Raw genomic sequence first — 24,105 nt, forward strand, 5'->3', positions numbered from 1 at the left:
TGTCAACACCACACACCCCCTTCCCGACCTCTTCCTCTCCACCTCCTGTGGCAGCTCCTAGTCCTGCCTCACTCAACACCGCCCCCCATGGACCATATCCCCACTGTTCACTACCCCATCCCAGTAAAAATCGGTTCACACCATTCCCATCCACATAGGCCCGCCTCTGCTGGTCCGCGGCACCGGATGGCTTTACGGAGCTGCTTGGTGCCACGGACCTGTGGAGGCGGCGAGGTGCGCACGTTAGGCAGGCACATTAATTTGGCCGTGCTGAATGTGTGCTCTCTTTCAAACAAGACTTTTATCATAAATGATTTGATTTTAGATAATAAGCTTGATATTTTATTGCTAACAGAAACTTGGCTTGGTTCTGAGGCAGGAGTTTCCCTCACTGAGGCCTGTCCACCTGATTTTAACTTTTTATTTTCTACCAGGGAAGGTAGGGGAGGCGGTACTGCATCTTTTATTCTGAAATCTCTTAACTCTAAGGAAGTTTCTTTTAACAGTTACACATCCTTTGAACACTATGCATTTGTTTTCTCTGTATTACGATCTATAGGCCACCCCGCTATTCCAAAGCTTTTATCAGTGAGTTCTTAGAGCTACTTTCAATCATGCACTCAACTTATAACAGGATTTTGATAACTGGTGATTTTAATTTACACATTGATAACAGATCGGATGCAATGTCCAGAGAATTCTTGAACATTTTAAACTGCATGGATTTTAACTAGCACGTCACACAGCCAACTCACAACAGAGGACACACCCTGGACCTGGTCATAAGCTACGGTCTGTCCACTGGTGTGTCCTCTGTTGTTGACCTGGCTGTGTCTGACCACTACTGTGTGTTTTTTAACATCACCAGTTTTAGCCATCAGGAGGCCCCAGTGAGAACGGTGAGGAAACGCTGTCTTACTTCTGAAGTGGCTGCAAATTGTATTGGGATTTTACAGATCACTCCTGCCGAAGTTTTACCTGTACCTTGTGATTTTATTGTTGATGATTTTAATAACAAGTTAAGGACATCACTAGATGCAGTGGTTCCACTTTTAACTAAAACAATAAGAACGAAGAAAACACAACCGTGGAGAGATGACAACATCAAAAAACTGAAAAGGAAATGCAGGAGTGCAGAAAGAAGGTGGAGAAAAACTCAACTCAAAACCTACAATAACTCAGTCAAACTGGCAAGAAGGGCTCATTTCTCAAAACTCATCGCAGACAATAAAAACAATCCAAGGTTTCTTTTCTCCACCTTCGATCTTTTAACCAGAACTAATATTAATGAATCCTCCTTGATACCAACTGAGACCCTCTGTGAGGACTTTGCAGACCACTTCAGAAGTAAGATTGATAACATCAGATCCAGTCTTTTATCCCATCAGAATGCTGTTCCTAATACACCTGGATCACTGCTTTTACCCGAGGAAACACTGGAGAGTTTTAACCTGGTTGATGGGGCCCTTGGTCGAGCTTTCTCCCAAATAAACCCAATAACCTGCCTCTTAGACCCAATTCCCACATCACTTTTAAAGACATTTTATGAATTCTTTGAGGAACAGATTTTAAACATAGTCAATTGCTCTCTTCAGACGGGTGTCTTCCCCACTGCCTATAAAACGGCAGTGGTGAAGCCCCTCCTGAAGAAGAGCAATCCAGACCACAAAATTTTTAACAACTACAGACCTGTATCCAACTAACCATTTTTAAGTAAAATTTTAGAAAAAGCTGTTTTTAACCAAATAAATTATTTTTTAATGAGAAACAATATTTTTGAGAAATTTCAATCTGGTTTTAGGATGAACCACAGTACAGAGACAGCACTTTTGAAGATTTTAAATGACACCAGGTGCAATTTAGATAACCAAAAACTGACAGTATTGGTCTTACTGGATCTTAGCACTGCCTTTGATACAGTAGACCATCACATTTTATTAAACAGACTGAAGCACCTGGTTGGCCTCTCTGGTACTGTTTTTAACTGGTTCCGCTCCTATCTCACGGATCGATCTTTCTTTGTAAGTTTGGATACATGTTCCTCCAGAACACATGAAATTACATGTGGGGTCCCCCAAGGGTCAATTTTAGGCCCACTTCTTTTTAATCTCTACATGCTTCCCTTGGGGGATGTCATCAGGAGACACGGCATCAATTTCCATAGTTACGCTGATGATACGCAGCTGTACATCGCCGTGTCTCCTGATGACACAAGGCCACTTGATGCCCTTCTGAACTGCATTTTAGATATAAAGTCATGGATGGCAGATAATTTCCTCCAGCTCAACCAGGATAAAACAGAGGTTTTAGTCATCGGTCCTGAAGGCCAGAGAGAGAAACTTTTAGCAAAATTACAAGATTTTAAACCCTCACAATGTGTAAAGAACCTGGGCGTTATTTTTGACTCTGAGCTCACTTTTATTCCCCACATAAAGAATATTATGAAGATAGGTTTTTACCATCTTAAGAATATAGCCAGAGTCCGCCCGTTTCTCTCTCAGGCGAGTACGGAGGTGCTAATGCATGCTTTTATCTCGAGTCATTTAGATTATTGTAATGCCCTGCTCTCTGGTCTTCCTAAAAAGAACATCAATAGCCTACAATTATTACAGAACTCAGCCGCTTGAGTGCTAACGAGTGCGAACGACCAGAAGGCGGGAGCATATTACACCAGTTTTAGAATTGCTGCATTGGCTCCCCGTCCGCTTCAGGATTGATTTTAAGATTCTTTTATTGTTTTTTAAATGTCTTAACGGTCTTGGGCTATCTTATTTATCTGACCTGCTTTTATCATATCAGCCCTCGCGGACCCTGAGGTCCTCTGGTAACGGCCTTTTAACCATTCCACGAATTAAGACAAAAACCCACGGTGAGGCTGCATTCAGCCATTACGGCCCTTATCGGTGGAACAGCCTGCCAGAGAGCCTCAGGGCTGCAGAGACCGTTGATATTTTTAAAAGGAGGCTCAAGACACACCTTTTTAGTCCGGCGTTTAATTGATTTTATTTGTTCATTTATTTATTTATTTCATTTGTTCATTTATCTATTTATTTTATTCTTATTTTATCGACATATTTATTCATCAGCCTAATTTATTTGACTCTTTTATTACTCCCCAATGTTTTTAACTGATTTCCATTCATTCAATTCACTTATTTTAAGTCTTTGTGCATTTTATTTCTTTGAATTATCGCAGCTCTTATTGCTTTTAGACATTACTGTTAGACTATGTTTTATTCTTTTAGTAGCTCCAGTGTCTCCTCATGAGGGCCCTCCACACCATGGCGGTGCTCCCGATGTCTGCGGACAGTGGTGCCTCTTGGTGTGGATGGCCCCTTTATGCGATTTTCCTCACTAGGATCCTCAGTACCAGGCCATGTTAAAAGCCATGTGTGTGTGTGTGTGTGTGTGTGTGTGTGTGTGTGTGTGTGTGTGTGTGTGTGTGTGTGTGTGTGTGTGTGTGTGTGTGAGTGGATGTGTGGGTCTGTGTCAGTGGGTGGGACGGACATATGGGGACGGGAGGGTGGGGTTCTTGCTTTTATTTGTCTTGTTTTGTTTTCTTTTTCTGTGTGAAGCACTTTGTGCTACAATTTTATGTATGAAAAGTGCTATATAAATAAAGTTGATTTGATTTGATTTGACAGGAATCAGTTGCACCTTCTTTACTTTCTTCATATTTCTGTCTCTCCACTGTGGCACTTATGTCTCCTTTTTGCCTGGAAATATTAAAAACATTAATTTTAAGCATCAATTTGAGATTGAGAGTGTTAATGCATGAACAAGTTAATGCTGTGGCACTAGCCGAACAAATCATTGCCGGGCCGGGGGGGGGGGGGCACATGACCGGGCCCTTTAAACCCAATAAAGCTCATGATAACATCGCTTTACAACATACACATGCCCGCAACAGCGGGGCTTACAAGCACACATACTACATTTTTGACACAAGGCCCAAAGCCTTCAGTAAGGCCGGGGCCACATAGCACGCCTGCGCAGAGCGTGAGCGTGGCGTTACGGCATGGTTTTCATTTTGGCGTCCATACATACAGGTTACAGTGTCCACACTGCCGACATGAGCAGCGTGAGAGTCGCGCTAGTCCTGCGTGGCTGCTGCGGCGCATCAACTAGAGAGTCCAAGGCTCGCCGCAGTCAAATCAGTATCATGTGAGTATTTCACAGCGATTACAATGTCTGTATCTGCATATGTGACACACATGACGAGAAAATACACAATATGAGAGGGACAGAAGTTCTCCATCATCCCTACTCCTTTCCCTCTCTCCCACTCTCTCCTCCTGAAGCTCAGTCCCTGTTCCAGCGCATGTAAAGTAAAATTACGTCATAATTTTTGTTGCTGATAATTATCAAACGCAAACTCCATGTAAACAGATGCAGCTGGCAGTTGCTGTGCCGCTGCAGACACGCAGATGAGACCCAGGATATGTGAACAGGAAGACGCGCGAGAGACGCAGCAGCTCAGCAACGCCACGCACAAGCTGTAGGCGTGCTGTGTGGCCCCGACTCCGCCTCACTCTTATGCTTATATGAACTGCCACTCATGTTTTCGTTCCTCCTCTTTGAAACGAAAATTTTTCTGTTCCGCCCCGCACCGTGACTCTTCGAGGACGTGTCGCTCTCCCAGCTCTTCTGGAAACTCTTCCCCCAAGTTGTGGAGATAAGCTCTACGAATTGTGGTGATACCTTCAATTATAAAGCTACCACAAGTTGACATTTGAAACAATACTAATGTAAAATACTTCGAGGCTCACTTAAAGGAGTTTATATACAGGAAGTCTCAGAAACCTTTCGATCCACATGTTATCTATGGGCCTGATGTATTTCATTTTCTATCAGTGTTCTGTGTGATCGACCACTGGGCTGTTCAAACCAGGGGGATTCCTTCAACAAATTTGGAGTGGAGCATTTTAAACATCAGCAGTACCTGCAGTGCCAGCTGAAATGAGCTATGAGCCTCTATGAATTCGGAGGGTCAAGTTAATGTTGTCCTATTGGGTTAATGTGCAGGGACACAGCAGACCACATCCCACAAAGGCCATATGACAGCAGTGTTTATGGAAGGGAGCGTTATGAAACCAGGATCTACAGACCGCTAAATTACAAGATGTAAGCCTATTTCACCTAAATCAAGCATAATTGTGCTGCTGTGGCAAAGGAGGTGGAGAGATCATTCTCCTATCAGAAGGTCGGTGGTTCGATCCCTGACCTCAGCAGTCCACATGCCATAATATCTTTGGGCAAGATACTGAACTTTAGATCTTCAAAATAGAAAAGTGCTGAATAAATATATTCATTTACCATAATCCAAAACTATAATCGACATGAAGAGAAGATATTCTTATTCACAGAAGAATCAAAAGAAATCTCCAGTAGGAGGGGCTAATGTTTCAGGAGGAGGAAGCGTGAAAACGAAAGAAACACTCTTAATTAGGTGTGTGTTTGCATGTTTTTCAGACGACGGAGCTTCGAACTAATCGTATGAATCTGAAGCATAATCCGTGTTTTTGAACTCGCTGCAGCCTCCTGCTTCCTTCCCTGGTTGTGTCACTTTGTCGGACATCTCTCGTTGAAGTGCGATCAGTTTGAAGTCGATGTCGTGTTGATGTGTTTTCACAGCAGCGACGGAATCATCAGACAGTGAGTACCAGTGTTTGTCAGCATATGTTTTCTTTACATTTCTGGTTTTAAGACGTTCACTCATTCTAAATATCACACTTTTGAAGCCTGTGTGTGTGTGGGGGGTGGGGTGGGGTGGGGGGGGGTGGTTTTATTTCGGTATCGTTTTTACAGGCCAGAGCCTTTAAAAAAAAAGTTGAGCTTCTCTTATCTGTTAATCACGTGCTTCGTGTACTTCTCTGTCAGCCAGTTAAAATGGACTGAGCGGGAAACGGCAGTGACTCTGTCTGCAGGACTTTCAGCATTAACACTTAATGTTTGTGGCTGGCTGCACTTTTATTCCACACAGCAGTGTTTTGTGGGGAGCAGCAGAGAGACAGCAGGAATCACTTTTTCTCTTTCATTCCAGAGGGAAGGCTCCTGCTCCCATAATGTACAATACATTTACAACAGTGGTGGAAAGTCACTCATCAAGTACTGCACTTTACTACAATTTGGAGATTAATAACACAAAATATTACCAAAAAATAAATTATGGTTTAATATTATGAATAAGAGGATCTTCAGGGTGAAATTCACCTAAATTCATCCAGATAGAAAAAAACAGCTCCACCTTCACCAGCTGCAACATTAAAGTCATGGATTCATACACCAGTAATTAGAATTCAGTCATATAATAGACATTATTCTGAAAGGACAGATCATGTGCTTCTTTCAGAGAGTTGCAGTCACCAGTGTGAGATCTTCCTCTCGTGTTTTGTGAGAAATAAGATGACATTTTTCACAATGAGCCAGAAACATGAGGAGACTGTCCCTTGTCTCTCTCTCTCTCTCTCTCTCTCTCTCACACACACACACACACACACACACACACACAAAGTGAAAGTGAGTAGCTGGAATGAAGGATGTTAAAATGTCTCTGTAGCTCAGACTCGTTGGATGTTCCATGTACACTTTTTACATATTGTCCAGAACGTGTCAGAGAGCTTGTCTGAGTTTTTGTTGGAGGGATATGATCTTTACACTCCACTGAAGCTCATATGTGCAGTTAGCAGTTTATTATGTGCACTGAGCTAAAACTAATACAATCTGGTAATAAATCCTCCCTGCATGAAGGTTATCATGTTCAGTTTGTGTTGTTAGAGGTGTTTATTTTAGAAGATACAGAGAGCTGTGACATACTGTGTTTCTGGATCCTTTGAAGATAACTGGCCTGTGAGGTCCTCAAAGTCAGTCTCCCATGAGTTCAAATGTCAGCTCTTCAACAGAAAGTAGATGAAGTAATCAGCTATCTGCAGTTCTACTTTCTTTTTGCTTTTTTTGCTTTGATCATCCACATTTATGCTGCTCATCTTATCACCCGTCACTAATGCCCTGAATGATGTGAACAAATGATGTGTTCACTGACTGAATGAACCAAGTTAATTATAAAAGAAGGAAGGGTCATGACATCATAACATCAGTGTTGGTGCTGCCCTGCTCGGTGCCAGTTGTATTGAAGCCTATGAGTGATGCATGGAGAAGCACACTAAAACCCAACAAACCTACATCATATGACCTTTAATGAATAAAGGCCTCCACTTAATGAAAGAACACAGAGAACAGCTTCTGACTGGTTTTTCTGAAAGTCTGCAGTCATTTATTTGCTGTTGGTGTCCAAATAGTTTTCCAAAGATGGTGAGAGGCAAACTTTACAGGGTCCATGGTGAGTCGAATTCAAATACTCAGCCTGGCAGGTGACAAATTAGCAAGTGTACCTTGAAAATGTTGAGTTTAGGATAAATTAACATTGTGTGTATTCTTCATTCCTTCTTTCTTCCTTTTCTTTTGGTCCAGAACAGGCTCAGGCTGCATTTAGTTTGGGTATCATCGTAGTTGAGCTAACTTGCTAATGTTTGTCTGTTACAGACATCAATCATAAGAAGCTCCAGTCCCTTAAATATCGAGTATAGCATTAATGCAACTTACATGCAGATAAATAATTAACATATGAATCAAATTAAATGCACCTTGAAAAGACACGAAACATTAGCTTAATATCTACACACCAAAACAGCGGTGCCTCCATCACCCAGGCTGACAGCCTGTGAAACTGAGAGGGGAGATTTCAAGTGTGGCCCCGTGATGTAAGGACCCTTCCTTATTTTATAGTTTCCTCGGTGTGAAAAGTGAAGCCAATGCAGAAGTGCCTTAACCCTGCATGCTTTCACATGGTCAGCATGGGGCGACTCTGATTGCATGGAAACCTATGGGAAAACGACCCTGCTTCTCACTTGATTTATTACCTCAGTGTTCAGTTTATCGTGACTTTATGGTCTCAATTGTTAGTTTCAAGTCTACTTCATTTGTAAATTGTTATTTCGAGTAAAATCGATGAAGCAGGGTGTGCTTCAGGGCGTAGCTGCTTTGTGATTGACAAGTTCTACCACACTGTTATTTAACGGATACCTTTAGATATACCTGGCACAGTCGTCCTGCATATAACTCGCAGAATGAATCCACTTTACATCCATGAATTCTAAGCAAAAATAAACATTACTTGGAAAATGTAGTTCTGTTTTTAACAACAGTTCACAGCAAAGACTGTTCATATTTAATCAAAGCATGTTACACGCTGTTTGCTTTGGCTGAATTTCCAGTTTACATAAATACTGAGTAATGAGTGTAAGGCATACAGCTGGAAGTTTGTAGTTGAATTCTGCCTTCTTTGATAAATAAGCTCTTAGTTTATGTGGCATCATGGTGTCTCATAGTCCACTCTGTCACTGCTGTACATGGCAGTGAATCCTTCACAGCAAGCTGTCGTTTACTTGTCTGCATTATATTCTTCTGACATGTTATTTGTTTTTCTTTCAGAAACCACACACACACACACACACACACACACACACACACACACACACAATCAGACCCACATGCAAACCTCCACATACAAATGCACCTTTCCAGACACGCTGTCGAGACTTTGTTCAGCACTAAAGTTGTCCTGAGTGGAACCTCTGGACTATTTGTGATTCAGTGAGTCACTCTCATGGTGGACTGTGGACCCAAGTAGATGAGAGAGGCCACTGTCAGCGCTTGCTGTTCTTTCAGTTATGAGAGTTGATTAGAGAAATGATCTACAGTCAGATGAAAGTCATTTGAAAGTCTGCAGGGAAGTCGAGTCATGGTTACAACCATGCCGGCAGCCCAAGGAGCAAAAATCCACATCTAAAATCATCTCTGAAGTTACAAAAAACTGTTATTGCAGGTTTCAGTAAAAGTATAGAAGTGTGATCAGCGAGTGTAGTGTAATAAGTGAAAGTACTGGATCTGCAGAAAAAGCCCCTGTGACTGAGATGTTATGACGTTAAAACATAGTTAATACCCAGCAGCATTTACTGTTGTAGCTGCTTGAAGTTTAGCCAGTTTGACCTGTTGTGTGTACTCTTTGGTGGTTGAGTCTCATTTATTTTCTTTTTGTTTGAACTTCAGGTGTGCAGATGAAGGAGAGAGCAGCAGGTAAGGAGCTGGCAGACTGACAGTTACTGTGCAACATCCCAAGTCCAACGAAGAGCTTGAAAACAAAAGCTAAACAAATGTCCTCTTGTTTAAATCTAACATCAGGTGTACAGCACAAATCCAGCTGTGTTCACCAGGTTTCTCATGTCTGTGATGTTTAAGATGTCTGATCACTGCAGAAAGCTGAAAGTGAACTTTTTCTTGTCATCTCTTCATGGATATGTTTTCCTGTAGGTTCCAGATGGTGTCCTCATTTAGGATTTTACATTTCACTTCATCCCAACTCTCAGTGAGATGACGTCTTCAGTCCATGAAAACTGTGATCCAGCAGTAGAAAATGATGTTTGGAGGAAAATCTGTGACAGCTGCACCACTGCTGGTAAACCATTTGTTATTACATCAAGCTTTTATTCACACATCACGTTGCTGCTGCTCGCCACCTTTTCTTTGTTCGAGCCTTTTCTTTAGTCTCTATCCTCTGTAGGAGTGGAGAGCAGGTGTGGTCACAGTTAAGATGGAGCAGTTTTCAAATAGAACACTGGTGGGAAGGTGTAAACTAGGTGGGGAGCTCTCCTCCAGTGGGAGGATGATGGGGGTGAGGGTTGTGTTTAAAAAAAATGAAAATGTGTGAATGTAGGCTGTAGCGGCCCACTTGGAATTATCACGCAAGACGCAGAGAGCTGTGACGGGTGTTCTTTTAATTCTCTCCTCTCTTGTCACCACTGGCTGTTGACACATTCTGTCACCTTATGACACCGTGAAAACTATGAAAACGGACAAAATACAAATGCCGTGGTGTTATATGTCAGAAAATGATGCATAAATCATGTTTGCATTTTAACTTAATAAACAATCATTTTTAGTAAATTCAGCTAATAAATTTTACATGAAATAATCCATTTTTAAACAGTAAGGAATTACAGCTCTTCAAAATAAAAGCACAAAAATAAAGTAGCAGAACTAAATATCATAAACGAAATCCACTGCCATTTACATAGGCAGCATCCACCAGCGTCTGTGAACACAACATAAACGATGAGAGGAGAGAAAATATATTCTATATACAGAAACAGTGGTGTACCTCCACCTGTACAAATGCAGACTCACCTGTCGACAACCTGGAGGTGAGGCTGCATCACATGAATGTTACAAAGATTTCAACACAGTGACTTCACTCTTATGGCTCTGATGGCTGTCACATGACACAAATGAGACCTCGTTCACTCTCGTGTTCCTTCATACTGTGACTCACCTGCAGAGGTCCGACAGCAAACTCTTTCTTCCTCCTCAGATACTTATGATGAATGTCTTCAGAGGACAAACCCTGACGTGTCATCGATCAGAGTACCAGACTGGAAATGAATGCTGTCCCATGTGTCCTCCTGGTAAGATCTAACTGAATATTGAATGGACATTTCACTTTGGTCCTTACACATGGAGTCTGTTGGTGTCCTGCCAGGTGGCAGCAGTGCTGACAGAATCAGCCTCTTGTGCACATCAGTGGACTCAGTCTGACTGCCATGGCTGGAGTTTATGTTCACACAAGAAATGTATCATTGATGGAGCTGAATCTGAGTTTTTCCAACAGTAAAACAACAAGTTGAGATTTACATATTTATGTAAAGATTTTTGCTTTTTATCCTTGTCTCCATCTGGTGGCAGCAGTAAAAATGACACTGCAGTCAACAGCAGAACATGACACTTCGTCCAGATCACAACATGAGCTTTACTCTCAGGATCCCATGTTTTCATTATGGTGTAAGATCGCTGTCAAAAAGACGCGTCCATAATTAAAGTTTGGTATTTGTAAAGTTAACAATTTGTGTGTCATAAAAGTTGTTTTACACAAAATTCTGCTGCCATATACGTGAGTCTGTGAAATTGGGTTCGGGTTACGAGTGTTTTTATATGAGTATGAGGCTAAAAGCTGTGAGTGCAAAGTCTTATGAATACAACTCATTTTTCTACGACTACGAAGTCTTCACTGTAAATACGAATTCAAGTTTATGGGTACGACTCGAAAAGTGCTGAAATGACGTCACTGAGGTCAGTCATGTTGCAGGGGAAAGTAATCAATCGGCGATTCCTCCAACTGCGCATGCCCCAGACGCAAACATGCAGGGCAATGCCGCCATCCCCGGAGAGACTTCACAGGTAATGTCAGTAATAACGTGCATAGCTGTTATTGATTTCATAAAATCGAACCATTTTACACAATATACATTTCTTGGACTCACATACTTATTGCTTTAGCTTGCAAGCTAAAGATTTTTACATGCCGATGAAGCTAGCTTAATGCTATCGTTACTGGGTGCTATCATTCATAATTTTCGACCAGAGCATTAACAATCAAGCCAGATGTGAATCTTTTTGAATGAATTAACCAGTAACTTTGTGTAAAGTTAACACGGAAAGAGGGAGAAGGTTGATATGGAGAAATAAACCCAGACATGATGAATCATCCTGCTTATTGCAAGATTTACGAGTGAAATTATAAATTTGAGACAATAAGTTACTGGTTCACTTTAACTCATCCCAAATCTGGCTTGATTGTTAATGCTCTGGTTGAAAATTATGGGGACAGTGCATTTTTTGAGGGGTAACGTTATATGTTTCATATTATGCTGTTTAGTGCTAACTGATTAGCACTGGCCCACTTCTAATAAATGGCACATAAATTGATACAAATAAAAATATTTATTCAGTTCAGCATTTCTTAGTGCAAGTGTGTGTGTGTGTGTGTGTGTGTGTGTGTGTGTGTGTGTGTGTGTGTGTGTGTGTGTGTGTGTGTGTCTGTATGTCTGTATATCTGTAACCCCGCCCTTCCCCATCCTGCTCAGTGCATTAAAAAAAACCAAAAAAACAAAGCGGCTCCCGCTCCGGCTCCCAGGCAGGAGACTGCTCTGATCGTTCACTTCAAAGAGCAGCTCTAAGAGCCGTTTTGTCCACGACCGACACATCACCACTTCCTCTACCTGTTCCACTGTTTTATAAAATAGTGGCGCAACTTGGTGGGCGTTATCCTGGTAATTTCTCTGTGTGAGAAATACAAGATATGGCGTGTGAGCATGTGAATGGGTTGAAATGCGTGTGTCTCATGGCCAATGGGTGAGACTTGAGAGCTTTGCCAGTGAAGTCTCTTCGGGGATGGTGGCGTTGCCCTGCATGTTTGCGTCTGGGGCATGCGCAGTTGGAGGAATTGACTGTGACCTCAGTGACGTCATTTCAGCACTTTTCACTTTTCATACCCGTAAACTTGAATTCAAATTCACAGTGAAGACTTCGTAGTCGTAGAAAAATGAGTTGTATTCATAAGACTTTGCACTCACAGCTTTTAGACTCATACTCATATAAAAACACTCGTGACCCGAACCCAAGTTCACAGACTCACGTATATGACAGCGGAATTTTGTGTAAAACAACTTTTATGACACACAAATTGTTAACAGCGATCTTACACCATATTTCATCTAATAGAAACATTATATGGTACTAAATTAAATTGTTGGTTTTGTTTTGAACAGGAAGTCAAGTTAAAACGGACTGCACAGAATTCAGACGTACATCCTGTCTGCCCTGCTCTGAGGGAAGCTTCATGAATCAGCCGACTGGACTGAAACACTGTTTTGACTGTACAAGCTGTGATGCAGGTAGACTTCTGTTAATATTTCCTAATTAACAGTAGAAACTTATGACTAAGATGAGATTTAAATGCAGCAAGTCGACTTCTTACTGCAAGTCCCTCTGTTAGTGCTGACGAAGAACTGAGGAAACTGTTGAAGAGTGTTGTTACTGTGAAGATGCAGAGACACATGTTGAAGAGTTCACTGCACAGTACTTCCAAAGACCGTCGAAAGCTTTGTCCATGTCAGAGACGTTCTCGCTTACTGGAAATACTCTGTTCAGTTTTGGCGCCTGGGCAGCGTGCAGGAGGAGGAGGAGGAGGAGGAGGACTCGTCCATAATAATGACTGTTTTTGCTCTGATATCATTACTGCTTTTCTCTGATGTATCTGCATCGTCAGCAGAGAAGAGAGCAACACACAGACCAGCACACGGTGGAAACAGTACTCCCAAATGTCTAAAAGTGGACATTTCAGTCTTTGCATGGTAAACTCTGCCCAAAGCCTGCATTAACTGTTAAAATCAGCTGCAACTTCTGTGAACTCTGTATTTTCATCAGTTTGAAAAAGCAAAATGATCAGGTTTTTATCAGTGGGACTTGCAGGAATGATAGAACTCACCTTGCAGAAGTCACTGGTACTCTCTGTGTCTCCACGTCTGGCTGATGGGTACATTTATGCAGACGTGTCCCCATGAATTCATAAACTGGACAAACTAAATTGCTCTCTTGTAGACCGAGCAGAATTAAAGCTTCCTGTCTGTCGATGTCTCCTCTGCATGTGTTGACAGGTTCTGGTTTGAAAATAAAGACGTCATGTACAGCAACATCAGATGCAGTTTGTGAACCACTGGAGGGATTCTACTGTCTGGACCGCACAGAGGACGGCTGCATGGCAGCTCAGAAACACACAAGGTGTCAACCAGGACAATACATCCACCAAAAAGGTTGGTTTTCATGTGCTGACTTTAAGATTATAGGTGTAGCAAGTTTTCAGTGAGAACCAAAGTTCAGAGAAACTGACTGTAGTGACAACTCTTCAGTCAGAAAGTAATGACGGAGCAGCTGTTCTGACCTGAGCTATCGTACACTGCTGGTGTGTTTATGGGCAGCAGTTGTTTTCTGTGTAGAAAGTGTCGTGCTTCTCTTGCTGTAAACTCTTCATCGTGCTGTTCCAGCTCCAACAGTCTGTTCACATGAACCACGTGGTCTGATTTGACAAAAGATCCTTAGCACAAGGTCGACTTCGTGTTATTCGATTAGATTCTAATCTTAAACCATAGAAATGTTGCTGTGTTACGGAACGATTGACAGGGAGGCTCTGACTCCTGATGGTGAGGTGAGGTTTCTCCCACACAGTCTTTGGCTGAGTACAGACACAAGCCAACACGTGTTATTTTGGCCTGTTCAAAGTCAAGTTACTCACTGAGTTCGGCTGAAGCAGCAGCTTCTAAAATAACCTGCCACTGCTGACTTTTGTCACTTTGACCAGTGAAAGTGTCAGTTAGCACCAGCTAAAACTCTCTGGTTTATGATTTGCTTCATTAACACTGCGATCATCTGCCGCTGCTTTACTGGAGGTTTCCAGCAACAGTCAAAGAATATTGGGGATCTGAACACACAACCTACAGATATCAGGGAGGCAGCTCACTGAATATTTTCCAAAGAAAAATAAAAACTTCTCTCTTCACTTTAGCCTTTAACGAGCTGTGACTTCCTGATACAGGTCTGACACTTTGGTGCTTTGCCTCATGTTGACACACTGCTGCACTTCTTTAAAAATCTTGTACTTGATTTCATGCATTCTGGTTACTCTATGTGTGACTTTATTTTATTAGTTATTCAGTGGTTTTATTTTCCATTTTATATTACGCATTATCTTTATTGTATTTCATGCTTTTTGTATCTTATTTTTACTATTCTTACCAAGCAGGTTTTATCTTCCATCTTATTTTACATTAATGCTCTGTCCCTGTTTTATGTTCATGTGATTTCTCTGTTATGAAGTGTATGAAAGGTGTTATATAAAAACAGTTCATCATTATCCTCCAGTCATCTGCTGGTCACCTGGACTGAAAGTCCACTCTTAGATTATATGACAATAAATGAACCATCTCTAGGACAACTAAACAAACTCCACCAGCTGATGAAGACCATGATACAGTATTCACCCCCTTGGATGTTTTCCCCTTTTATTGCATTCATAGATAAATCATGGTCAAAACAATTTTTAACACAAAAATTTATTGGAAAAAACTCTTTAATGTCAAAGTGAAAACAGACTTCTACAAAGTAATGTCAATGAAATAAAAATATATAAATAAATATGATTGTTTGCATAATTATTCACCCCCTTTTTAATTTAATGGTCTAATTCAATAGAGGTCCATCAAATTGTTGCAAATAGTCTCACAATTAGTGAAATGAAGATCACCTGTGTGATCTGAGTGGTGTGGGTGTGTTTCAAGTGATTGAGGTATAAAACACCTGTGTCTGAAGGGTCCAGAGACTGGTTGATCAGTATTCCTGGCTACCACTACACCATGAAGACAGAAGAACACTCCAAGCAACTCAGGGAAAGGGTTATTGAGAAGTACAATTCAGGGGATGGATACAAAAAAATTTCCAAGGCATTGAACATCCCCCGGAGTTCAGTGAAATCAATCATCAAGAAATGGAAGGAATATGGCACTTGTGTGAATCTGCCTAGATCAGGCCGCCCTCGTAAACTGAGAGACCATGCAAGTAGGAGACTAGCGAGAGAAACCACCAAGACCCCTACGACTACTCTGAAGGAGTTACAAGCTTCAGCTGCTGAGATGGGAGAGACTGTGCATACAGCAACTGCTGCCCGGGTTCTTCACCGGTCAAAGCTTTATGGGAGAGTGGCAATGAGAAAGCCACTGTGGAAGAGAAGTCATATTAGATCTCGACTAGAGTTTGCCAAAAAGCATGTGGAAGACTCCATGGTCAAGTGGAAGAAGATTCTTTGGTCTGATAAGACCAAAATTGAGCTTTTTGGCCATCAGACAAGACGTTATTTTTGGTGGAAACCAAACTGCACATCACCAAAAACACACCATCCCCACTGTGAAGCATGGTGGTGGCAGCATCATGCTGTGAGGATGTTTCTCAGCAGCCGGACCTGGAAGGCTTGTAAAGATAGAGGGCAGAATGAATGCTGCAAAATACACCGAAATCCTGGGGGACAATCTTCTTCACTCTGCAAGAGAACTACGGCTTGGGAGAAGATTTATTTTCCAGCAAGACAATGATCCAAAGCATACTGCAAAAGCTACACAGGAATGGTTAAAAAAGAACCAGGTAAATGTTCTGGAGTGGCCGAGTCAAAGCCCAGACCTCAATCCTATAGAGAATTTGTGGCTGGACTTGAAAAGGGCTGTTCATGCCCGATACCCGCACAACCTGACAGAGCTTGAGCAGTTTTGCAAAGAAGAACGGAGCAAAATTGCAGTGGGCAGATGTACAAGACAGACTCACTGCTGTGATTGCAGCCAAAGGTGCATCTACGAAATACTGACTTGAAGGGGGTGAATAATTATGCAAACAATTATTTTCATTTATATAATTTTCTTTCATTAACATTACTTTGTAGAAATCTGTTTCCACTTTGACATTAAAGAGTTTTTTCCAATAAATTTTTGTGTTAAAAAAGCCAAATTTTATTGACCGTGATTGATTTATGAAAGCAATAAAAGTGTAAAACATCCAAGGGGGTGAATACTTATGATAGGCACTGTATGTGTCTGAAAAGCTCCACAAAGTTTCAACGAATTCAATTTTCAATATTTACAATTTTAAGTGTTTTTTTGGGGGGGGGGGGGGCTTTTCCAGCCTGTATGATAGAGACAGCTGAAGATATGACAGGAAGGGGGGCAGAGAGAGGGAACGACACGCAGCAAATGAGCCGCAGGTGGGAGTCAAACCTGCGGTCTCTGGCAGAGGACTGATAGCCTCAATACATGGGCGCACACCCTACCAACTAACCCGTGATTTTTTTAAATCATGGACTTTGTGCCACTGCAGAGCGCGTTCACTGGCTCAATGAAGGTTCCTCATCAGCAGTTGAGACCTCTGTGTTTGTTTTCCAACACAAGCACAGAATAGCAGCTCTCTGCAGTCACTGCTTTGACTTGAAAGGCCATCAGTGACCTCCTCATTCTGCTGAACAGCTGCAGCACAGGTCAGGCAGTCACTTCTGGAGCAAAGTCTAAAAAACTCTTGCGCTTTGTGCGCTCTCCACGTCTGAAGTCTGATCTCTGGACTGATTGATCCATGGGGGTCAGCTAAAGGAGCTGCTCTGATCGAGTGGGCCGGAAAAGCAGAGGACCCTTCCTCCTTCTGTCAGGATCATTTACAAGAAGAAGAAACATACTTTTTATTATCACATCACACAGTTAGTTAGTTGTAAGTTGCACACTACAGGCCATGCTTCCTGTGAAATTATTTTCTCTGCATTTATCCCATCCTCGGTCTGTCGATCCTCCGCGGCAGACCAGGAGCGGTGGGCTGCCAGCTGCCAGCCGACGCCAACGCCGGCGCCCGGGGACCAGTTCTCTTTCATCACCGCTGGTCAGGTGGTGATCTCCATGTTTTTAGTTATTTAAGGAGGAACCCCCGGGTGAACAAGGGGAGAACATGCAAACTCCACACAGAAAGGCCCCTTTTTTCCTCGAGCAGCAGGCACTGAAGGCAATTTGGTTTATTTGTGGAAAAAACACATTCATAAAGCAATTCCTCATTTTCATGTCATCACTACCTTTAAAAAGACATAATGGATGTTACATTGGTGGAAAGTTTAAAAGTGTTGAAGTGGAATTCATGGAAGTTCTTGTCATTCAAATTGTTATTTGGCATCAACATATCAGCACAAACTTCACTGCTGGAATATTTGCATGAAACGCTGAAACTAATGACATTTGGACACGTTTAGTGTTCAGTTTGTTCATGAGTTCTCCTTCACAGTGAATCAAAATCCCAGTTTGATCTGAACTTCTGAGAAAAGACTTGAACTGGAACATCTCAGTGTACTGTTTCATTTTTTGTGAACTGTAAAAACTTGTGGAACAGATTTTTTTCTCTTTTAATCCACAGAGAGGGAATCAGACAGGTCTGATGAAAGGTCCTGATGTCATGTAAAACTGTGATCCCTTCAGAATGTGGAAGATGAACTCGTTTCAATGGATATCATTTGTATTTCTACAGGAACAGCACTGACAGACACTGTGTGCTCTGACTGCCCTGATGGGACGTATTCAGATGGGACATTTACACCCTGTCAGCCGCACACACAGTGAGTGAAGCTTCACATCACACACCTGAATTCCTCCAGCAGTGAGTTCATGCTGTCCGACAGATGTTCCTGTAAAAATGTCCTGCTGTCGTTCCAGATGTGAACCAATGAATCTTCAGCTGATAAAACCAGGAACGGTTTCGACTGATGCTGAGTGTGGAGGACAACGTCAAGACTGGATGATACCTGTAATCACTGTTGGGGTGCTTGTGCTTTTTTTAGTAATAGCGGCATTAATAGCGGCAGTATTTTACTTCAAAAGGAAGAAAAAAAGTCCAAGCAGAGGTATGATTTGCATTTAGACAGACAAACTCAAATCATGTTTCTGAGTGATAATTATCATTCATTTGTTGATTACTGTGTTTTTTCATTGTTAATGTTTTGTTACAGACAGAACAGAAAAAGCAGAAAACATCAGACTGGTATGTTTTATACTCTTTATTTCACTGTGTGTTAAATAGTATTATGGGAGGTCACAGGACACACTGTGTTGCAAACTTTCTGACTTCTTAGACTCTCTGAAAGACTTTATGAAAAGCAGCAGCCCCTGTATTTATTCATTTATTTATTCTTTTTAAACACTTGTCCTGTTTTATCTTTATTGTTGTATGGTTATTGTTTGTAACCTTTCCATTCTTTGCACACACTGTGGGACTGTGAGAAACATTCGATCCTGTGCACGCGGTGTAAATCAACAATGAAGGTGGAATTAAATCAGAGCCAGCAGAGTTTATCAGTTAATCTTTATTTATGTGTTGGACTGTTTCTAATATTACCCAGGGCTCATGTGGGGCCTCCTCTGCAACAGCATATTCATTGAAATGTTCACTGAAATGTTCATTGCCTGTGGACTGACTGACTGACTGACTGACTGACTGACTGACTGACTGACTGACTGACTGACTGACTGACTGACTGACTGGCTGGCTGGCTGACTGACTGACTGACTGAGCTCCACTCTGTGAGTCTTTACAAATGTTCAACATGTTGCTCTGTAAACTAAACACTGTATTTTTCTCCTCAGGACGAGGGCGTCCAATAAACAACCAGACAGATTTGTTTGGACACTGCAGACTAATTGGTCTCTAGAATCCAGTTACAGTTCCATTGGATGCTGGGACATTGTCTTTGCAGTGTACAGAAACACAAAGTAGTCCAACCTGAGTTTCCTGCACCATCAGACAAACTGAACACCGTCTGCATGAGTTCTACTTTCTGGATCATTCTCTCACACAGATGGAACTTTACAGAGACTAAAATCAGCCCGCAACGACTTGGAGCAAACTACAGACTCGTGTCTTCAGAGCGTGACGGCTCCAGACTCTTCATTCACTGGATAGCTGAGGATGAATGTCTCTGCCTCTGTCTCACACAGAGCTCACAGTTGGACACAGGACAGACTGAAACTGGACTTAATGTGTATAAATCAGAACAGACTGCTGGAACAGAGGACAGAGACTCAGTGTCTTGAACTGCAACATGATGGAACAAATGGTTGCTTTCACCAAATCAAAGAGGTTGAACAGAGTCCACTGTCCAAGGACAAACCCAGGTGGGTTTAACATGAGCACCAGACAAAAAGGTATCAAGTATCAAGAAGTAAATCCAGATCTTGAGTAAATGTGCTGAGAACCCTGTAGCTCAGACACCTGAAATCTCTCGTGCACGGTATCTTTACAGAAAACAAGCTGGAGATACACAACAGTCTGGTTCACTGAGTCTGATGAAAGACACACACATGAAGTGATGCAGACTGGATGCTGTCAGGACACACACCAAGTGGATCTATAAAATGCATCAGAAGGGAAACCACAGATCTTCAGACCAAATGTCCTCTGGCGCCTGATAGTTCACATGATGTGACGGCTGAAGGTCAGCTGGTTGGGTGGTGCTCAGCCTGGAGCTGCAGCTGTTTGATGAAGTCATTTTGGTCGCTGTTTTAGTCTTTAAGCTCTCTTACGTTTGATCGAGGTGTAACATTTTGGCAGATTGTGACTCATCGGTGCAACAGGACCCATGGCATTACTGCCATCTTCTGGTTTCACTTTCCGTTGTTATCCATTGAGGGAAGATACTGGAGCATCTCCCTAGATCCGTCTGTCCAGTCCAGTGGTTGTTAGAATTTTCTTAAAATTTCTATTTTCTGTAGCTGTGTCATCATAACTCTTCTCTCCTGTGTAAATTTCCTGCATGACATGAAAATATGCTCTACAGTCTCAGCCTCATGACACTGATTGCAAAGGCCTGTTGGATGTTTTCCCATGACAGAGAGTGCTGTTAAGGTTGCCATGGTAATTCTCAGTCTGCTTAGTGTGACTTGTTCCTTCTTGTGTCCCCTCCTTCTTGTTATACCCATCCTGTTTGTATTGCATGTAGATGTCTCTCTTTTTTCTGCATTGTCCCAATGCTGTTGCCACTGTTATGTCATTTTCCCTTCTAGTTTTGACAATTTAATATTGACTTCAACCATTTCTTATTTGACTGCTTCTTTGCTTTTTTGTCTGCTCTCATTTCCTGGGCCACCTGAGTGTGCTGGAACCCATGACTGTTACATTTATCCCTTTTCTCACTATTCATGAGTTGGTGCTCAAGATTTCATAGAGCAGACCCTTGTGACGTCAGGCTGTTCCTGATGTCATGCTTGCAAGCGCTGACACTGAATCACTGCACATTAGTAAATGACTGCAGTTAATCTGCTCACTCCACTCTAAAGCCATTAGTGTAGCATATAGCTCAACTGGAGATGTATGTTCAAATAATCTGATGTACTCTTGTTGAATCCTACTTTGTAACTGGCCACAGCAATTGCAGACCCTGTGGTGTTTGTTTGAGGATCCTTTGATTCATCTGTAAAAATCTGAGCCCATTCTTTATATTTCCAGTCTTTATAACTATAATTTTCATGAATTAAATTGGCATTTTTATCCATATAGGTCTAACTGGCCACACAACAGTATCCTCAATCTCCTTGTCATACACTCCCTCATCTTGCAACTTGATTTCCCGTCCAAGCTAAACTTTCTTTGTATGGCCTGTCCTTCTCCCAACATATCTGCAGCACCCTTTCTGCAGGATGGCTGTCTCCATGCCCCCTTATATTTACCCAGAAGTTGGCCATCAGTGGCTTCTGACGTATCCCTAATGACATCTCACCTGCTTCGACTTGGATTGCATATGGTGAAGTTCTAACTACATATCCATTGTGTTCTCTCCATGTTGGTCCCTGATCAAAATACACTCCCAGAAAACAAAGACTCTCAACGCTCTCCATATTATATGTATATATATATATGTTTTCTCCATATAATTTCATGCTACATTCTCTGAGTTTCTTCTTTGTGAAGACAATTTTCCACTGAATATTTAAATCCCCATTTTGTTCCCCACTTTTCTACTTGATCAATCCCATATTGCATTTTCTTTACTTCGTGTTCAACCTTTCTCCCTCTTTTCCACAGAGCCCGTCATCTGCAAACAGTGACCTGTCCATGTCCACTGGAACTACACTCCCCTGCTGTATCCCATTTTCTGCTACATATAGATCTGATAGCTCTGACCTTATCGTCACCTGGATAGTTCTTCCATCTAGGAAATCCATGATCCAGCTGAACATTTTCCCTTTGATTCCAACAGTGCAGTTTAATCAGAGGCCCCTCTTTCCACAACATGTCATATGCTTTCTCAATATCAAAAACACTGCAGCCACTGTTTCCTTTCCTTATTTCATCTTCTGAACACACTATTGGATCCATTGTGCTCCTTCCTTCCCTAAATCCACTCTGATATGTAGCCACCATGCCTCTACTTTCTAAAACATACATTAAACCCTCATTCATCATGTGCTCCATTCATTTTAAATATGTAATGTAAAGGCAATTGGCCCATAGTTTCTAGGCTTGCTGCTATCTTTCCCAGGTTTCCTTATTGGGATAACTATTATTTCTTTCCAGCTTCCAGGCATTCTTCCTTCATCTCACACTTTGTTGTACAGTACTGGAAATTTCTCCAGACTTCCTACGCTAAGATGATTTAACTTGCCGTAACAGATTTCATCTTTACCTGGTGTTGTCCTGTTTTGTCTAGTGCCTTTTTAAATTCCCCATGTTGAAATGGATATTTTCCCAACCACCTGTATTACTTTCCCTACTCAAAGCCTCCATATTCTTCCTTCCTCTGCTAAATTACTGGAGCTATGTACCTCAACAAAATGCTTTGGCCATATTTCTGCCTTTTCCTTATTTGTTACTGCAGCTTCACTTCCCTCAGTCAGTTCTGGGTAATTCCACTCCCTTCTATCCCCTCTCATCTTTTTAATTATCCCCCACACCTCTTCTACCTTCACAGTGGTTCCAGTGGAATGACAGTATCTCCTCCAGTGTACCCTTTTTGCCCGTCTTATTGTCCTCCTCACTTCTGCCTGAGCTCTTGTACTGAATCAAATGTTGTAAATTGTGAGTTCTTTTGACTAGTTTAAATGCCTCACTTCTACTTCTTACTGCCTCCTTACACTTATCATCCCACCATGGTACCACATTCTTCTTTACCCCGCCTTTAGTTTTGGGGATGGATTCAGCAGCAGCTGATATTATGCCTTGTTTTATTTTTCTCTCAGTTGTTTTCATGTTCATTCCTTCATTAATCCGACTTATGTGTCCATAACTTTTTGTTCAAGAAATTTACTCAATCAGCTTTCTCCAGAATCCATTTCCCTCCTGAATTTGCTGCAGTCATCGAGTTCGCTATATTTGTCTTACATCAGATTGGCTCCCTATAGTTCTTTCTTGATATACTGTCCAGTCATAGATTGATGCTAAAGTGTTGGACACTAATGCAAGATCAAATGCAGATTCTTTTCCTGTGTTTGTGTCAATTCTTGTAAAACTGCCATAATTTAGGCACACCAAATGCTTTTCATCATGTTACCTGACCATGACTGTCTGTCCTTCCTCTCCCCCATAAAGTCTTGTGTTCATTGAAATCATCACACCAGACCTGTTACTGCTATTCTGACCTTTTATCTCTTCAAGATTGTTTAACTCCAGTCTTTTGCATGGATTCTAATTATTCACAATCTCCAGTTATTTTCTTTCAGCCCACACTTTCACTACCGCTCTTGTTAATTTCCTGTTCCTGTTATTCTATGTGGAACGCCTTGATTTACAAATGTGGTACATCCACCCCCCCCCCCACCCACCCACCCACCATGCCTCATTGCCTCATATCCATACTGTAAACAATGGACAACGGCTCCTTGTAGCTTTTGCACAGTTTTTAATGAATCACACATGAAAACAGCATGTTTGCATAACATAACACACACGCCCCCAAGTGACTCGACTCTTACTGAGCGATTACCATAATGGACACAGCGCTGCGCAATGCCCCAATACAACATCTGCTTCTCCTCCTAACTATGAACTGCTTGAAATCTTGTCCATTAGCTATCAGGCTTCTCGCATTCCACTGAAGGATTAAAATTATTAGCATCCCTGACACATGCTGTCTCTTGACTTGACTGTACCCTGAGTTCATCATTTACAGCTTCCCATTTTAACCCTTTCATTTCTAGATGATGTTTCACAGCTTTAACAACAACCTGAATCCTGTCAGTTTTAGATTTAATCCCATATGTAGCATTCACTACTCCTGCTATAAAGGTCACAAATCTTCTTCTTCTCTGTCCATGTGTTTTCTTGTTGTTCTTTTGTAGTAACTTGCTCTTTATTACGTCCTCCCTCTTTATTCTGTTTTTTTCTGTCCTGCCAACTTTACTGCCTCAGGATGAAAGACCTTTTCTTTCACCCTTATCTGCTGCACCTCCATCTCTTTTTTGAGTACTTCACATCCTCAATAAGCTACACTATATCATCTCCACAGTTACAGCACTTTGGTCCCACTCCCTTGCCACACTTTCATATTCATGCTCTCCTTCACATGTAGTGCATCGTCTTTTTCCTTTACATCCTTTGGCCCAAACCCCTGGTATTTGAAGCACCTTACAGGTTTTAGAGTGCATTCTCTTACACTGTATCTTA

The 24,105-nt window shown here is 41.8% G+C and overlaps 1 protein-coding gene across 1 annotated transcript; it reads left to right on the plus strand.

Annotated features, from left to right (window-relative positions):
• Nucleotides 1-5,407: 5,407 nt before the first annotated feature.
• On the plus strand, nucleotides 5,408-18,183 carry LOC139335059 (tumor necrosis factor receptor superfamily member 14-like). Its single transcript, XM_070968459.1, has 7 exons — nucleotides 5,408-5,655; nucleotides 9,109-9,135; nucleotides 9,370-9,514; nucleotides 10,427-10,520; nucleotides 12,660-12,785; nucleotides 13,548-13,703; nucleotides 17,983-18,183. Exons 3-7 carry the CDS (start codon nucleotides 9,473-9,475, stop codon nucleotides 18,072-18,074), a joined length of 510 nt encoding a protein of 169 aa, XP_070824560.1. The 5' UTR covers nucleotides 5,408-5,655; nucleotides 9,109-9,135; nucleotides 9,370-9,472; the 3' UTR covers nucleotides 18,075-18,183.
• The last annotated feature ends 5,922 nt before the right edge of the window (nucleotides 18,184-24,105 follow it).

The sequence above is a fragment of the Chaetodon trifascialis genome, chromosome 8 (assembly GCF_039877785.1).
Source record: "Chaetodon trifascialis isolate fChaTrf1 chromosome 8, fChaTrf1.hap1, whole genome shotgun sequence".
In the NCBI taxonomy this organism is placed as follows: Eukaryota; Metazoa; Chordata; class Actinopteri; order Chaetodontiformes; family Chaetodontidae; genus Chaetodon; species Chaetodon trifascialis.

Bases quoted from the DNA above. Each gene is read 5' to 3' on its own strand.
- LOC139335059 (XM_070968459.1), top strand. From the start codon at position 9,473: ATGATGTTTGGAGGAAAATCTGTGACAGCTGCACCACTGCTG. The intron at 9,515-10,426 runs GTAAACCATTTG...CTTCCTCCTCAG, and splicing joins TGACAGCTGCACCACTGCTG to ATACTTATGATGAATGTCTT. The intron at 10,521-12,659 runs GTAAGATCTAAC...TGTTTTGAACAG, and splicing joins CTGTCCCATGTGTCCTCCTG to GAAGTCAAGTTAAAACGGAC.